Source organism: Peromyscus maniculatus, chromosome 6, assembly GCF_049852395.1.
Source record: "Peromyscus maniculatus bairdii isolate BWxNUB_F1_BW_parent chromosome 6, HU_Pman_BW_mat_3.1, whole genome shotgun sequence".
Classification (NCBI taxonomy): Eukaryota; Metazoa; Chordata; class Mammalia; order Rodentia; family Cricetidae; genus Peromyscus; species Peromyscus maniculatus.
Window position 1 is genome coordinate 61,581,134 of NC_134857.1, and position 18,899 is coordinate 61,600,032.

Below are 18,899 nucleotides of genomic sequence, written 5' to 3' on the forward strand. Positions count from 1 at the left end.
CATGTGAGACTCCTTCCTATCACTAAGAAAGTGAGGTTACTAGTGTGAAATCTGTAATTTTAAGAAAGAGCATTGGCTAATCTGCTGGAGGGCCCAGGTTTGATTCCCAACACTAAATGGTGGCTAACAACTGTCTGTTACTACAGTTCCAAGGAATCTGACATCCTCTTTTGGTCCCTTTGGGCACCAGATAAACAGACGTACATACATGCAAAATACCCATACATACAAAATAATAAAATTAAATTAAAAAATGAGAATGACTCGAGAATCAGAAAACTAGGAAATTGACTAAAAAGTTATAGAGAGGGAAAGTGTGAGAAAAGTAAATGTCAGAAAGTCAAAACACAAAAAGAAAAGGAAAGTGCCCTTTCTTTTGAAATGTGACAGTGTAATAGGCTGTACTAACACTGCTGTAGACAGAAGGGACATAACCAAAGGTTGGTATCAAGAACTTACTCTATATTAGTAGGTAACCATACATCTAAGCTCCTAGTCATTGAAAATCAGGCTCCAATGTGATGCCTTAAGATAAGGATGCTTTCAACTCTCTGGAATCCAACTGCCAAGAGGGCCCACTGTGCTGTAGTGTGTCTCTATGTGAGTGGTCCTCTGGACCTGCCATCATAAGTGGCCTGATGCTACTGTGAGGATAGAAGCTGCCAACCCATCTTGTCAAGTATCCTGCCATGCTCCTTTCTTCATATGCCCAGGTACATTTAGCCTTTGTAACATTTTTCATAGCATTATATGAGAAATTGAATAAAGGATGGTTTAAAAGTTTGCTAGTTTTGTTTGTTGTTTTCCTCTGTGAATGAATTTTAATGGCCTGAAGACTATCTTAGTTCTTTATTCTAAGTGGATTAAAGCCTGCTTTTTTATGTAATTACAAACACATCAAAAGAAAAAAAAAGATATCATCAGCCATGTAGTTTGAGAGATATATGAATATCTCATTTTACCGATAGGAAAATACCCAACCAGGGAACCTCAGGTATCATATTTTACAATATATTCTTTTAGAAATTCAAAAACCCTGGTAACCAGCTAAAGCATTGAGAAACGCTGCAAGCTTGGCTATATTTTGTTGTCTTTATTTGGTCACAAAATTCTCTTGTAACAAAAATCAAGGCCATCACTTTGCTCTTATTTTACTTTAGAACAATGGTTCTCACCTTTCCTAATACTGCAACCATTTAATACAGTTCCACAGGTTGTAATGACCTCCAACCATAGAGGTATTTTCACTGCTACTTCACAACTGCACTTTTGCTACTGTTTTGAATTGTAAAGTTAATATCTGATATGCAGGATATCTGATGTGTAACTCCCAAAGGGCTTGCTACCCACAGGCTGAGAAACTATTTTGGAAGGTCATCTATGATGTGGAGTCAGCAATTCCAGCTCCTCTGAAATGCTAAGCTTCTACTGGATAGATATATCTAGGTAGAAATAGTAAGCTCCTATTGGCATCATTTTGGTTTTGTTGGTTTGGTTTCTCAGGCACTGGGAATTAGAGCAGATAGACAGGTCTGCAAGCTTGTAGTGTGGTCTGCTGTTGACAATTCCATCAGATATGGGAGACAATGATGACCTCTTTCTATCGTGTTCCATTTCACTCATGTAGCCTCAAATTCTTTTTCTCCAAGCATTTCATATTTTCTCATAAATAAAATTTATGCAAACTATGAAATAAATATATCCTAACTAGCCAAGCAATCATTATTTAGGAAGCTAATAATTACTTGTATTTTTTCAATGTAATTATATTGTTGGGTTTGATGGCTCAAGTCTATCTTCCAAACACTTGGAAAATGGACACAGGATAATCAGGAGTTTAAAACCAGCTCCATAGTGAGTGTGTGGATAGTGTGGGCTACATGGGATCCTGTTTTTAAAAAAATGTTATAAAATTATAGAATTATATTAAACTCATTTAGAATCCAAAAAGTTTGTGACTTACAGTTCAGTAACTATATTAAAAAGACTGATTTTCCATTTTCCTTCCATAGTAAAAATACATAGCTTTAAAAGAAATGATACATTTTGAAAGGATTGACACTTGTTTTATATTGTAGAAGGCATACTTGACTTCAACACCTGGAATCAAATGTGAATAATAAAAGTAGTCAATTGTCTTGAAGCCTGTGATTTTGGAGACATTTGTTCTAATAGTGTCCCTGTGACTGTCTCTTTGCTTTAGGAGTGCAAGATCCCCAACATGAGAGAGTTGTCACTGTCTCTGCTAATGGGACCATCCACAGCCCGAAGTTTCCACATACTTACCCAAGAAATACGGTGCTGGTGTGGAGATTAGTTGCAGCTGATGAAAACATGCGGATCCAGCTGACGTTTGATGAGAGATTTGGGCTGGAAGACCCTGAAGAGGATATTTGCAAGTGAGTGACACATTTGCAGTTCCAGCAGCATGGAGCTCTGTGTTTTTCAAGCTGCTTCCATGATATGGTTTTAAATGGAACCTTGGGTTTGTTTTTGATGAACTTAAATTTACCAACACTTCAAATTCAATTTCCACTAAGGCCTTCTTTTAAAAGAATCAGAATCCTCATGCATGCACAAACTCAGTGATTGCTTTCTGTCTTTCTCTCTGCCTTGATATAATTTGTGAAAACCATATCTGAGTGCAACTGCTTATAAGAGAAAATAGATAGTAAAAGCTACTTAAAGGATTGTACTTATATCAGACAATCTGGATGACCACTAGCATTAATTTTATATTTGAGCTTCCTGAAAGTCAAGTCACTGAGATGAGGATATTTGAAGAGAGTTGGGATAATGGCTCAGGGGGTAAACTTGCCGTTGCTGGCATGAATGCCTGATTTCACACCTCTAGCACCCATGTAGCTGGTGTAAGATCTCAGGCTGGGGTGGACAGAGACAGAACTGTGCAACTCTTTGGCCAGTCAACGTATCTGAAGCTGTGAACTGCAGGTCCAACCAAAGATATCCTGTCTCAAAATATTAAGGTAGCGAAGCAGCTGAGTAAGTCACCCTGTATTGGGTTTTGGCCTCCACAGACATACACACACATATACACCCACAAGTCACTTACACATGAATATCACACACACTCACTCACACACACACACACTCACACACACACACACACACACACTTACACACTCATACGTGTATGTGCACAAGCAAAAGCTGTATCTAAAGATGTACATTATTTATATGAAACACTGATACCTAACTACATGCATGAGGATCTAAGAAGCCTATGTCTCATCAGAAGGAAGGCATACAGTTTGAAGAGCAGAATTTGACATTCAGGATAAAAAATGAAAGGTAGGAATGCACCATGGTTCTCAGCAGCATTCAAGATCTGGCCAGGTGGGATAGTTCATCCACTTAGAAGTACTACCTTAAATCAGACCAATGTTCCTCCTTCAATCCCATGTGGCTATGACTGTCAAGGCTGGGTGGTCTTAAGAATTTCCATTTCAGTGCCATTTGTGTATCATAAAAATATTTTTTTTTTTTTTTTTTTTTTTTTGGTTTTTTGAGACAGTGTTTCTCTGTGTAGCTTTGCGCCTTTCCTGGAGCTCACTTGGTAGCCCAGGCTGGCCTCGAACTCACAGAGATCCGCCTGGCTCTGCCTCCCGAGTGCTGGGATTAAAGGCGTGCGCCACCACCGCCCGGCTCATAAAAATATTTTACTTGATGGTCTTTGCTGGATTCCTTGTGTCTTCTTTGCTATGCAAGTTAAAAGAGAAATATCTTTTTTCTGAGTTTAAATTTCTTTCTTTTTTAAATTATTTTATAATTAATTTAATTTTACATATCAGCCATGGATTCCCCTTTCCTCCCAGCACCCATGGAACTGAATCAGGCCCTCTGGATAAGTGAGACAGTCGATTAGCTTGAACTGTTTGGGAGGCCCCCAGGCAGTGGGACTGGGAATGTCTTTAGTGGAAAAGAGAAAATTCTTTTTGTCATTTATTATAGATAAATATTTCAGTGTATGTCAAGTAAACTTCATATTTTGTAGTCAGCTTTTAGCTTTACCATCATTTCCCAGACTTTCTTCTGTCTATGATTCAGATTTGCACTGTTTTTCCTTCTATATGTAATATAAACCATCAGAAATAGGAGCTCTCCTGAGATGACTGGGATTCAATCCCACATTCCATAGGGTATCATGCAGGTGACCTGGATGTAGCAGCATTGAATCAGTGACCTAAGGGGCTGGCTGTGTTTGTCAATGTCAACTGCTGCTGCTTTTCATGAAAAAAAAAAAAAAAAGAAAATAGATCATGCTTTAGGCAAGTATGATCCATGAATCAACAGTAGCCTTGTTTACCTGGGTACAGGAGAATCCCTGGGCTCCATGGAAGGCAACATTGTGGTAATTGTGTGTTGATATAGCTTCAGCCAATACAATATGCCACCAGTGGGGTAGGATTTGGGAGGGTCATGCAGAAATAGGGCAGATAAATATTATAAGCACATATGCATGCATGTACTGCCTTGTATAAACAGGAGATGTTTTTTCTCAGTTTCTCTTGCTTTTTAACTGTCTTTCTGTCTCTGCCCCTTTCTGTCTGTCTACCTGAATAGGTGGGCTGATATGGAGAAGGATGATTGTATTAAGAGGCTTATGGTCCTCCACTCTACACAGTCATATTTAATATATTATTTACTGACCCTCTTCTTCCATGGCTTTTGATGTTAGAGAGATGTAATGTGCCAAGGAGAAGATTTTAGTAGGAAACTTTTTTTTATAACATTTCTTTTTGTTTGTTCCTTTTTATGGTATAAAGAATATCTTCACTGCACATAAGGTTCAGTAAGAAAGATCATAAGATATGGCATTAGAGGATTTATTAATTGCCAATCGGACTGACAGTAATGGTTCACCACATTTGGCTTTTTTAGGTAGGAACACTGGAACAAACGAGGGGGGACTGATTGTGAAGGGTACTTAGTGGATTATGGAAATGATGAATTTCCTAAATTAAATGGAGATTTTTTAATATTTAGAATTTAAGATTATCAAATATTTACAGCCTTTCTCTAAAAGTAAAACATTCCCTCTAGACATTTGCTTGTCTTCCTCCTGTTTATAGTAGAATTAATGTGGCCTTATTATTTACTCATTTATTTATTCCCACATTCAACAAATATTTATTGAGCACTGTGTTGGGTAATATGATGACCGCAGTGTGCAGGAGATGTCTGTGCCCTCACATAGTCCATAGTTAGGGTAAAGGTTAGTAAACAGACAAGATAAAATGCTACCCACCCAGTGCACAGACAGAACAGTTGTTACTTTAATGGATTGGGTTTACACTGCTTTGCTGTCCATTTTATAAATCATACCATAATTGGGTATTTGGGCTAACAAATAAATAAATATCAGTTCTACATAGGATGGGTAGACTAAACTTTCCACACAGACCTCACATCTCAAACATCAATTTTTTTGTGTATTTCCCTGACTTCTGTGTTTGAGAATGCCATAGATTTCTTATACCAGTTTAATAAAACCTTTGCAAGTTGTGCAACATAAAATTTTTGAGGAAATGTCACTTTATGCAAACAATAAAACATGCCTTAGTTGGTGGCCATACAGCTTAAATAAAGACAGTGTTGTTTATGTGGCTGATACTAACCATGGAGTCCTTTGAGTGCATCACAAGGACTTCCCAAGCAAAATGGTTTTTGGGGATCCTTAAAAGGACTGAGGGAAAGAGGGCCATACTATTAATAGATCATATTTGGTTTAAACAATTCCATATTTGATACTGGAGAAAGCCAAAGCCACTCATGTATCTTTTTTAGATACCCTATGTCCAGCCTCTCCCTACCTGAGCCCAAGATTCAGAATCAGCATGTACTGTAACTCATTACTTCAATTTTATGTTGATGCGCACACAAGACAGATGGAGCAAACAAAGCAGTACTTCTGGAGGGAGGCTTTGGACACCTTCTAGAAGACAGAGATGGTTGTGTTCCTGGGCCCTAGATGTCATGGAAACTCTGTGGCTAGCTTGTCTTCACAGGGGCAGCCAGAGTGGCTGGCAGCATCATTGACCTCTCCAGACCTTGCTTTAGGAGGCACCCTGAGAGCTGAGGTATGAAGATGCTCATTGTTGTCTCTGTCCATTTAGGCTAATGTAACACAATGCCATAGGCAGGTAGCTTATAAGCTATAGAAATTTATTTCTCATTTCTGAATGAAAGTCCAAGTTTGAGGTGCCAAGAGATCTCTGTGGGGGGTTGGGTGATGGCAGCCTGGCCACAGATGTTGTCTTCTTGCTCTCTCTCCACATGGCACAAGGAATGAGGTATTTATTTTATTTTTTGTGAGGATAACAATGACGCTCATAATCTCATCACCACCCAAGGTTCTCTGTCTTAACACACCATCACAGCCTAGGAGTTATAGATTAGTAGAGGAATTTTGAGAAGTTACACGCATTCACATCACTCATGTTCCCAAAACAAACCACTGAAGCTGTGAAGAAGGAGAGGAGGCAACAGTGGCACCTGGACATTGCTATGGTGTGACTAAAAATAGACTCACATGCACTAAAATTTAGGAGGACAGGTTCTAGGGAGAACAGCTCCAAAATACTGTGTGTATGAGGCGTGCCCCATCAAAGTTACTCAAAATCAACCAATGGCTGCATGATTTAGAAGTGAAGGCTCAGTTTGCCAGAACTGGGAAATGTAGGCACTGTGAGAACAAGGGGTTTGGCTGGAGTGAGAAATGCCTTGGAGGTGGTGAGTGGAGAATCTGCAGTGATGGCTGGGGTCTCGAGGTGAAGAGCGTTGAACTCTGAGCTGGTTATGAGCATCTTTTCTCATGCTGTATGAAGACAAGGCTGTTGTTGCTAAAGAATCCTGCTCTGATCCATAGGAAGACAGTTCTGGGAATGTATACATCTGAAGAGAGACTGCAGGTGGTCAGAGTTCTTGGAGGATTTTCAGTTTTGACTTCCCTAGCTCCAAACTTACAGGACTGTAACTCTTCAGTCTTGCACTTCAGCAGATACTTTTTCAATTGCTCCAAAAATAAAGAACTACTGCTTTATACTTTTTCCCACTGATGCACTAGGAGCTAGGGTACTCATGCATTTGGGTGCAATGAGAATTTACAGGACTTCAGTGTTTTCTATTTAAAATCTGTTATCTGTTGCTTCAAGACAAAATAGCTAATTGTATATTGTCAACACTGCTAGAATTTTCACTAGAGCAAATCCCTTGAGATCGTGCCGTTCTGTGGTCTTCAGGAGAGGTATTCCTTCTCTCTCTGCCTTCTACAGGGTGGAAACATCAAGAAAACACTGGAGCAGGCCCAGAGCCCTTGCTGCCTAGGTGTTTGGGAACAATCTTACATGCCTCTGGAGCTGTGCAGTACTAAAATTCATTTCCCTCGTTAGTCAGTGGCCTGACCGGAAAGATAGTGAGGCAATTCGAGGAGTATTATTGGGATTATTTTTCAGACAGCCGCAAAAGCTTTCTAGGGAAGACAACCAGTTTGGATCATGTCACTGAAGGTTTCGGTGGTGACTTTATCCAGCGGCTGAACTAATAGGATGGGTGCCTGCTACTCTCTTTTGCCTCTGTCTCCCTCTCTAGATCACTTGCTTCTCTAGATCCCTGTTCTTTTCAGATGCCAATTAAGCTATGGGGAAAGGAGCTATTTTTGTAATTGCTGTCGGAGGGGTTTTGGTGTGGAAGGGTGTGAATGGAGTACTGGGGCCTAAATAAATTTAAAAAAGGACTTGCAGTAGCTGGAACTGGAAACTGTGCTACTATGATTGGCAATCTTCCAGTTCATGCCCATTCCCCAAGTCAAGGTGATGCACTGTGATTTGGGTTCCTGAAAGCAAACCTGTCTCTGTACTCAGAGAGGAAGAGGTGGTACAAAAATAGTAGTGCCTCTTCTTGGTGCTAAGGGCAGTCAAGACTGTCATGCAGCTTTCAAATTCCCAGTTACTGTTTTCCCACCTGTACTTTTGGCCACAGAATAAAGCTCCTTTTGGAGGGCAATTGCCATTTCCAGCAACTCTTTTGAGTATAGTTAGCTCAGTGGCATAATTTATAGCTTTGTTTTCCTTTGACCTCTGTAGAATGTACTTTCATAGTTTAAAAAAATCAGCAAAACAAAACAAAAAACATTCCTCAGAGGACTTAAAATGATGGGTGGGGATTCGAATAAGGCTAGATCAAAGGACTATGCTGTTAGCTAATGAAATGTTTTGGTTTTATGTTTTGAAAAGTTCAAAATCAACATTCCAAGTAGAAAAAAATAAGTGTTTGTAATGCCCCACACTCCTGTCTGTCTACCCTAGTATTTGTCTCTCCGTAGGCTCTGCTATTTTCCCTACACCTTCTTCTTATATCCCAGCATTTCCTTCTGCTAGTCTTCCCTTGCCCACCTTCCTGGTGATTGTGTTACCCAGAGGCTGCTTTCCTTCACTGACCCAGGCAGAGCCTGATGGTTCGTAGGCTATGAGGTTCTGGGCTGCTGGAAGCTTTCTTTGTGACATGCCCTTACTTTACATTGTCTTACTGGTGGTCATGATGAAGCCACTTACTTAGGCTATCTAAGTGGCATATTGGCTTGTATATAGACAACAACAACATAGGACTGAAGAAATGTAAGTTCATTGTTTGACTGATTAATTAACTATCCACCCGGATTGTCTAATCAGAAAGAAAGCACTAGCCATGGAAGCCAGGATCATGGCTGGCTAAGAAAGGACTTTGGAATGAGTAAACTTGAAATGGTACACTCTGTGTTAGCCTTTCCATCTCAGCTTCTCTTTCCATGGTGTGTGTAATGTAATTATGTCTCTGATATTAAAGCATTCATTTCATTTTGCCATATGATCTTTCAAATAACATATTTTTTTAACAAATGCTTTTTTGGTGTGTGTGTGTGGTAGGGGTGGCACACTTGCCCAGCACATGTAGAAATCAGAGAGCAACTTTCCAGAGTTGGTTCTCTCCTTCCACCGTGCTGTTCCCAGGGATGGGACTAGGGTGATTAGGACTTCATCAGCTGAGAAACCTTGAGGCTCACATCTAACACATTCTTGACCTAAACTGGCATTTTAATTACCTGCCTTCTGGAAACTAGATTCCATTGAAGTCCCACCTGTCTAAAAGGAAAAGGCTCCCTATTAATAAAGTTAGTCTTTTGGTAGCCTGCTTCCTCAGTTGTTTATAATGCAGACAGATGCTGGTTAAAATATACTTCTCATTATTAGATGGATTTATTTCTAAGTCATTTGATTTTCTCCTTTGAAAAATGACAGAATGGAAAAGAAAGTTAACTTGTGCAAAAGGATCGGTGTTTGTGTGCAACTGATCAGGGTTAAATGAACAGAGGGACACAGCACTGACACTAAGGGCCTCTTCACTGCATTGGGTTGGTTGTGAGAGAAGTTGATGGAAGTGACTCACCCAAGATGCATCTTCATGCCACCATTTTCACAGAAGGCGGGGTGTTCATTCTCATTAGGGGTAGCAGGAAGCACCTGTACACTGCTGTCTATGTTGCAGACAGAACTCTCTGTGAACTCAGTTTTTAAAAATAAAAGCAAAATAGACAATATAGGGGTGCCCTTCTCTGTAATGTAGATATTGAGATTTACCCAAAATAGAATACCTCCTTTAATTTTCAGTTGTAGTAAGTATGCTCCTTCTTAGATTAGTGTTGTTGCTCTATGGTAGAGTGCTTGAGCATCTATGCCTAGTCCTCAGTACTACAAGTGTGTGTGTGTGTGTGTGTGTGTGTGTGTGTGTGTGTGTGTGTGTATGTTTGTGTGTGTGTGTGTGTGTGTGTGTGTGTGTGAGGGGGAGAGAGAGAGAGAGATAGATAGAGATAGAGATAGAGATAGAGATAGAGATAGAGATAGAGAGAGAGAGAGAGAGAGAGAGAGAGAGAATGTAGGAGTGTGTATTTGAGTGCACGTGGTGTGGTGTTCGTGTGTTTGCATGGGCATGCACACGTGTGCATGTGTGAGTGAGCATACATCAGCTCTGGGGCTAATCATTAGTTTTTGTCAGGAGCACACTTAAGTCGTTAGTACACAGAGATTTGTGTTCCTGCCAGGGTTACAGTTACTACAATCTAACATACCAGTGAGTCAGAAGTAGCTGCTAGCACTCCTGACAATTAGTAACAAAACAGCAGAAAACCTGGAAAGATTTCAACATGGCTGAAGAGTTGTGTCCACCTCTCTTCCCCTAAACAGAAGCACCAAAACAACAAATTTATAACTGTATTTTGAAGTGAATGCTGTGGAAGGGCTATGGATATCAACCACAGAAAGAAGTTCCATAAGGCTGGGAAGCCAGGGGTGGCAGCAAAGAAAATCACAGTGTCCAGTGGCCACAGCCTTGGGTCCAGTGGGGCAGGAAAGAAGGAAGGAAGGGAGGGAGGGAGGGAGGGAGAAGGGAGGGAGGGAGGGAGGGAGGGAGGGAGGAAGAAGACAGGCAGACACATAGAGAGACAGAGACAGAGAGAGACAGAGACATAGTGACAGAGAAAGAGAGATAGAGAGACCGAGAAAGAATATGAATGAGGGACATAAGATTCTATGGGGAGTAGCTGGAAAAAGACAAGGGTTACTAGGAGTAGGGGCATGGTAGAGGATAGTTGGGGAAATGCATCATAGTATATTGGATAAAAACATGATTTTGTCAATTTTTAATAAATTAAAAATGACAGTGACCTGCATCGTTAGGAAAGCCTCCAGAGGGTTCAATGACTGGACAACAATTTACAGGAGTGTTGATCCACACCCGGGGCATAGGCACTCATATTTGAGGAGATAGAAGTACCACTGCTCCTGAGTTTCACATTCCACACTGTTGATGTGTTTCACATTGCAATAATGCCCCTCATAAAATTACAGCCCCCATGTGTCTATTGAAAAATAAATGTTGAAAATGAAGAAAAGATTTCTATAGTTATATAGACACAGAATTAAAGACAGCATTCATTATTAGATCAAAACTTTGTGAGTACAAATGTTATAGGAAAAGCCTCATTTAAATGTAACATTTCATTAATTCACTTCAAAGGGGAATCTTTGTGCAGTGTGCTGAAGTAAAGATATATGGTGGTTATGGCTTGCTTAAGATTTATTGAACCTGAGTGGTGGTCATGGTACATGCTTGTATAAGCCATGCCTTGCCTTTTTCACAGACGTTTACCCAAAGGTGGGCAGTGTAGGAGGCCAGATGGCCAGATGTCCTTTTTCTCCTAGACAGAGCTCTCTGTGAACTTAATTTTAGAGTGTAAACATAAAAGACAACATAGGGGTGCCCTTCTCTGTATGTAGATAGTAAAATTTGCTCCAAATAGAATAACTCCTTACATTTTCAGTTACGTAAGTATGTACCTTCTCAGGTTAATGTTGTTGCTCCATGGTAGAGTGCTTGAGCATTTATGATTAGTCCTCAGTACTGCAAACAAAAGAGAGAGAAAGCATGTGGGATTTGTATTTGAATGCATGTGCCAGTGTGTGTGTGTGTGTGTGTGTGTGTGTGTGTATGTGTGTGTGTTTGTATGTGAGGATATATCTGTATGTGTGTGTGAGAGAGAGACAGACAGACAGAGACACAGAGACAGAGAGACAGAGAGAGAGAGAGAGGATGTATATGTGTGTGTTTGCATGGGCATGAAATCTAGAACCCATCATTGGTTTTTGTTGGGAGCACACTTAAGTCATTAGTATACCGAGGTTTGTATTCCTGCCAGGGTTACAGTTACTACAATCTAATATAACACCCAAGAAAAGGTGATTGTTTTGTCAGAATCAAGGTCAAATCCCAATCCCAAATGTAGTTTTTAGCACCCACACAAGGGAACAACTGGTTTGGAAATTGCAAAGGTTAGTTCCATTCAGCATATTGATTTCCTTGACTTTTGGTTAGGATGAATTGGAAACCTGCTTGCATGGAAGAATTCAATTTATTGGCAACAATGTCTATTTAGGATGCCTGTCATGTCTTCTATTCACTTAGGTGACTTGCTACTAGCAGGATGGTCTTGGCTAAAGCACTTTGCCTACTTAATCATTTTATATGTTTCGTTGCTGTTTTGTGGTACTGAGAATGAAACTAGAACTTTATATATATGTGGTGGTTTGAATAAGAATGATCCTTATAGGCTTATAGATTTGAGTTCTTAGTCATCAGGGAGTGGCACTCCTTGAGAAGTATTAGGAGGTGTGGCCATGTTGGAGGAAGTGTTTTACTGGGGGTAGGATTTGAGGTTTTCAAAAGCCCAAGCCAGGCCCAGAGTCTCTCTCTTCCTGCTGCATGGGAATCCAGATGTAGAAATCTCAGCTACCTCTCCAGCACTCTATCTCTCTGTGTGCCACATGCTCCTTGCCATGATGCTAATGGACTAAACGTCTGAAATTATAAGCCAGCCCCAATTAAATGCTTTTCTTTATAAGAGTTGCTGTGGTTATGTTGTCTCTTCACATCAATAGACTAAGATAATATGCTAAGCAAGCACTCTACCTGTTAAATATATTGAGCCACATCAATAAATTCCTAGAATACACTAAAATAAATGGATTATATTGGCATAGAAGATACAGTTCTTTTTAGCACTGGGTAGATTTCTATTATTTTTGTCTTTTTGAAGGTTTTAAATATATAATAAGATACAAAGAATTTTGTCTCCAGGTAAACAATATTTTATGAATCTGCTTTGAAAATATTCAAGTTTTTTTTAATAAAAATACTTTGCGAGCACTAGAATTGAAGATATATTACTCTAGTTTCTAAACCAATTTGATGCACTGATAATTCCTCACATTAAAATCCATATCTAATCCAACATTAGTTTTTAAATGGAAAATGCTTAAATTAACAGCAAAGTTCATATTGGAGTCAGTTCAGTGAAAAGAATTTCTTTGCAGTGAATCTGTTGTGACAAATTCCTGACATATTTCCTCACTACACACCTCTTCTCAGACAACAGTCAGTGTGCATCTTACCTGGCTTTTCACCATAGGACTTGAACCCATGAAACCAAGAAATCTTCCATTCAGCATGGTGTTTATGTTTAGGAAATGCTACCATGTCACCTGTCACCCTCAGCAGATTTTGAAACATTTTTGCCCTGGAAAGTTATTCCTCATAGCTTTTGGAATAACTTGGGGAATGTGTAAGTAAATTTTCAATCTTCAGGTAAGCTTTGCCCTCAGTCTGAGGAGAGACAATTGACATCCCAGGCAGCAGCTGATTCAGGCTCCTGCCCAATTCTCACCAGAAATCCCCATATTGACTGGAAAAAAAGTTTCTTTGTGTACTCTCTCTCTGTAGTTCTCCATCTCAGTTGGTCGGTTTGAACAAGCAAGCCAGTTCAAGATATCAAAATATTTGTGTAAATTGAATGAACCATAATTTATTGCTTCTAAAATTATTTCATGGGATTGTGGTAGGCCTTGTTTGTGCTGAGGCATTGGGGATCATCTCAGTGGAAATGAGGCTTTCACTCTATGTTATTACAGCGATTTTTGAGGAGAAAAATTTCTTTCATTTCAGTTTCCCTGCTATTTATCTTGATTAAGAACTTCCAAAAAGTGCCCTTAGTAATTTGAAAACAGGTTGCTGATTGTGGTCATTCTCTGTTAAGCTTAGCAAAATTCAGACCCTTGTGTATTTGTCTTTCTCACATGACGAAAAGGAACATCCAAAAGTATATGCTAAGTTTCCATGTGACATATTTAGACAGAAAGGAAAGAAAGAAAAAGAGGAGAAAGGGAAGGGGGGAGAATGAAAAAAGATAACACATAACATGTGTAGGTTGAAACTGCTTGCACATTGTATATCTTTCGGATGCTTTCAAGTTTTGGGGAGCTGGGTTAGAGAAACCAAGGCAACCAGACATGCTTTCCCACTATTTATCAGGAAACTGTGGCTTGAATTATCGTGGTTATCTACAGCAACTCCAAACTTTCAGGGATCTTTTATGGTGGTAGAAATTGCTATTATTTTAAATTCAGTTATTATTGCATGTATGTATGGAAGCAGTGGACCACTTTGAGACATGTGTGCACTATGCAGTGATCAAATCAAGACATTCAGCATATCTGTCACCTCTAACATTTATTCTTCCTTAGTGGTGAGACCACTCGTAAATTCCTCTGCCTATATAGAAATATACATTATGTTATGATTGGCTATGGTCACACTACTATATAATAAAACATGAGAAACTGTTCTTCCCATCTAGTTATCCTATGCACTCACTGAGTAACCTGTCTCCCTTTCCCTATCCTAGTCTCTTCTCTACATCTAGTAAAAGATCTTTTCGAATTGACATGGAAGTAACTTCATGTAGTCCTACTATTACCTGCTCAACCAGTGAGGGCTCAGACCAAGATAAGAGGTGAAAGCAATATGCCTGGGTTTGCAGAGCTGGTAGAGATGGCTTCCCGGCTATAAGTGTGTCAGCACACACAGCAGTCAAACAGTTGGGGCTCAGCAGTCAAGAACACTGCTCAAGCAGAGAATGACCTGTGTTTTGTTCCCAGCAACAACATGACAGTTAAAAAAGGGGGTATAAGTCCAGATTCAGAGGATCCAATAACTTCCTCTGGCATGTGCATATGTAAACAAACATATGTATAGGCTAAACACTCATACAGGTTACATAATAGTGATAATGACGATGATAATAATAATGACGATTAATCTGTAATCTCTCTATTTGTTATTCACGGCTTTAGTATTTGCCATGTCAAACAAAATCCATTCTGTCTTTTCTCTTTATCCAGAAAGTAAATAAAAACAAAAATTGTTAGATACTACGGATTATCTACTAACGGGCAATCATCATATGAATTGTTGCCTTCCTATGGGGTCATTATGGCAGTGAGGCAGACTCACATTTAGAATATTTCATTACATGTTCAATCTGTTCCTATGGATGTTATGCTCCAGATTGTTACATGCAGATCAGGTGGAAGTCCCTGTTCTACACCAGCATTAATATATGCTTACTGCACATCTATAGAGAGTAGGTAAGCTTGAGTGGCAGGCTAGAAGCATTAGTATAACCTATGCCCTCAGAAGAATACTTAGTATGCCTGTCAAACAAAAACAGAAGCAAGAAAGTATGAAATAAAAGGCTGTTTTGAAAAGAATCAATATACTTACAGAGTAGATGAAGTATATAGTATCATTTGGATTTGAAAGGGTATTCTTAGACTACTAGCAATGGTGAAGAAGGTGCCTGAATTGGCCTATTCCGATAATCAGATTGGTGAATACGCTAACTGACAGCGTAGAGCCTCCATCCAGTAATTGATGGAAGCAGATGCAGAGATCCACAGCCAAGCACCGGGCTGAGCTCCACGAGTTCAGTCAAAGAGAGAGAAGAGGGATTCTATGAGCAAGGGGCATCAAGATCATGATGGGGAAACCTACAGAGACAACCAAACCAAACACGTGGGAACTCATGAACTGTGGACCAATAGCTGTAGATTCTATGGGACTGGACTAGGCCCTCTGCATAGGCAAGACAGTTGTTAGCTTGACCTGCTTAAGGGGCCCCTAGCAGTGGAATCAGGATCCATCCCTGCTACATGAGTGGGCTATTTGGAACCTAGTGCCTGTGGTGGGACACCTTACACAAACTTGGTTCAGGGGAGGGGCTTTGACCTGCCTAGACTGAATGTACCAGGCTCTGCTGATTCCCCTTGGGAGTCCTTGCCTTGGAGGGGATTGGAATTGGGGGGGGTTGGGGAAAGGAAAGGCAGGGGGGTGGGAGGAGGGAGGAAAGGGGCACCTGTGGTTGGTATGTAAAATGAACAGAAAATTTCTTAATAATAATAATAATAATAAGGATGATGAAAAGAAAGTGTATTCTGTGGTTTGGATGATGAATGTCCTCTAGTGATGTTTGTGCTAAAGTTTGATAACCAGATGACACTACTGGGAGGTAGCAGAACCTCTGAAAGGTAGGGTTTAGTAGGAGGTCATTAGGACATATTTGTCTAACCTTAAGGGGGATTGTATGTCTCCAGACATCCTGTGCATTTCCTCCTTGGTCCATGATAGGAGAGTTTTTGCTGGACTCTGTTCTCCTTTTATGCTGTTTTGCCTCATCACAGGCTGGACAATGCGGCACAACCATTCATGAACAGAAACCTCCAAAGCTGAGGGCCAAAACAGCACTTCTCTGTAAGAGAGTAAGTTGATTGTCTCAGGTATTTTGTAATAATGACAGGTAGCTGACTGATAGTAGAGACGTGCAGACAGAAATGCAATCTGAAGAGATTTGCAGATAATCAGCAAGCTGGCTGCAAAGAAACATCAAACACTGGCGTTCACCTTCATGAATTTCTGCACTGGGATATGGCTTTTAGCAAGGATGACTCAACAGTTGTAACCGAACTGTTATTGAGTTGCTCAATAACAGGCTCCTGGAAAATAATCAGTGTAGAAAACAGAAAGAAATGCAACACATATTGATGAAGGGGTGACCCTAGAGATCCAGATTTGAAAGAAAATAGCTATGATTGACACCCAAATTTGTATTTTAAGAAGGTAGCATGACCAATTAAGACATGCTATTAAGGAAGGCAAGCCCTTGGTGATATTGGAGAGGAGTGTGCAAGAGGAGGAGACTTCAGAGTTCTTATGAGGGTCCATCTGTAGTAAGATGACAAGGACCTTATATTGTAGGTTTCTAATACATAGGAATGAGAGAGACAAAATATTTTAAATAAAGCCATTTGAAATAACTGTTTCTATCGTGGCTGTTTGAAGGAGGTTGGAAGTTAGTCACATTCTTCTTTAGAATTTCTTCATCTCCTATTTTAAAAGTGTATGATGTAAATCAGAATATTTAACTACAATCTCTCCAGTTTCTTCCTGTAAATAAATAAATAAAGCAAAATATTTGGTCAGAGAAAATGATTAATCAGGAACACGAGTTTTCAATCACTTGTGAAATTGTGGTTAATGCTTCATTCCCAGTTCTGTATCCAGTACAGGAAGGACTGTCTAGGTGGGATGTATAAGCATAAGTATGCTCTCAATTAGCCGTGTGTCCAGTACTGCTTGACGATGTATTGCCCTGAAGACACATAAGTATGAAGATACAGAAAGCTAGACCATGGGGTTAAAGTATAGCAAGTCTCATAGCTAGTTGTTAAACCAGAGTGGGAGACGTGTACACAGAGCTCAGTGCTTACCATGGACATCTCGAGCAAGTGAGCAATGGAAGACTATTAACATCAAAACAAATTTCAAATACTATATCCAGTTCATTACTCTGAACAACGTAGTTACACTTGAGAAAAACCAGTTAGCTTGCATTTAATGTAAATATCCGGAATTAGGAGTAAAAGAATGAGTGGAATGTTTAAAAAATATGAGCAATTTCTATGGCAACCCCATATGTAGAATTGTATTTTTGGCAACATTGTCTCTTGATATTTGTCTATAAATCTGTTGCCTTGTTGTCTGTGTGTGTACTTACTTATCCTCCCATTCTGCCAGCCGTCATGCACCCTGCTATGCATCCACCAAGTATCATGCTACATATGAGGGCTACAAAGATTATTCAATGGCCCTTTGGACTCCAGAAGCATTGAAAAGCAAAAGAATGTTCATGGAAAAATAAAATTTTAAATTGTGATGGGTGTGGTATGGACCCTGTTGCAAAGAACTCACTGCCTCAGCCTCTGGAACTCCCAGAAGGCTTCGCCTAAGAAACTCCTATGTGGATGAAGTTTGAGGCGGTGAAATTATGTCAAGCGAACTGGGCAGGTAATCTTGCATTAGGGGACTTGATACATAACTTTTAAAGTATTGACATGTAATCCTTGAAAGTTACTACTTGGCATTTTCTAAGCATATCTAAAGAAATGTACTGCTGTGCAGCTTGGAACCCCTGAGTAATAATCTGGTGACATAAAGTGTTTGACCTATGACAAGGCCATTATTGCTGGAATCACTGTACCAAAACATGCGGTCATATTTACCATCTGCTGAAATACGCTGTCTCGCCCAGGTTGAGGTTCATAATGACTAAAGGCTTAAGCAGTTCACAATGACTCAGTTGCCCAAAAGCCCTCAAGTAGACTGAGGAGCTGTCTGCAAAGTTTCAAAAGTTTTCTGACTGAAGGCGGCGGGACAAGAGAGAACAGATGTGTGTGTGTGCCTTTCTCTTGGGTAACTTGAAGAAGTTCATTCTCAGATCAGCCTAATGGAATCTTTTATGCTCACACTGTAGTAGTAAACAACTGATCGAACAAGAGTCATGAAGATAATACTCAAGAGTATCTTTAGAATTGTCTTTGGTCGCCGGGCAGTGGTGGCGCACGCCTTTAATCCCAGCACTCGGGAGGCAGAGGCAGGCGGATCTCTGTGAGTTCGAGGCCAGCCTGGGCTACCAAGTGAGTTCCAGGAAAGGCTCAAAGCTACACAGAGAAACCCTGTCTCGAAAAAAAGCAAAAAAAAAATTGTCTTTGGTCTATTTTCTCTTTAAGACTAGTTTAAGACTAAGTGTAGTTTCCATATTTGAGCTCTAGCTTAAACAAAAATATAAACAAATCAACAATTGAAATTAAGGTACATAAATTGTCAGGAATGGCCATTTATTGTCTCCCAGCCTTACCTGTGTATATGATAGTTAGCACATTTCTTTCATATTTGTATCTGAAATAACAGAGTTTAATTTTTTTTTGCTTTTATAAACATCACTGAAGTCTTATTAATGAAAGGCTATGCTACTACCAACGGCTTTGAGCTTCATACTAATGACTTACATCATATATATAAGACTAATGAGCTTCAGAAGGCATGGCAGTGTCCTGTGGGAAATGGTTTAAAACTGCTAGGTTTTCTGGCAGTGTGAGGACCTGTGAAAGACGATGGCG

The 18,899-nt window shown here is 39.9% G+C and overlaps 1 protein-coding gene across 1 annotated transcript in view; it reads left to right on the forward strand.

Annotated features, from left to right (window-relative positions):
- Positions 1-18,899, forward strand: part of Pdgfc (platelet derived growth factor C) — a 166,019-nt gene that overhangs the window by 92,567 nt on the left and 54,553 nt on the right. The window contains exon 2 of the mRNA XM_016003806.3: positions 2,204-2,399. Coding sequence (XP_015859292.1) covers positions 2,204-2,399 — 196 coding nt within the window. The remainder of the gene's footprint in view (positions 1-2,203; positions 2,400-18,899) is intronic.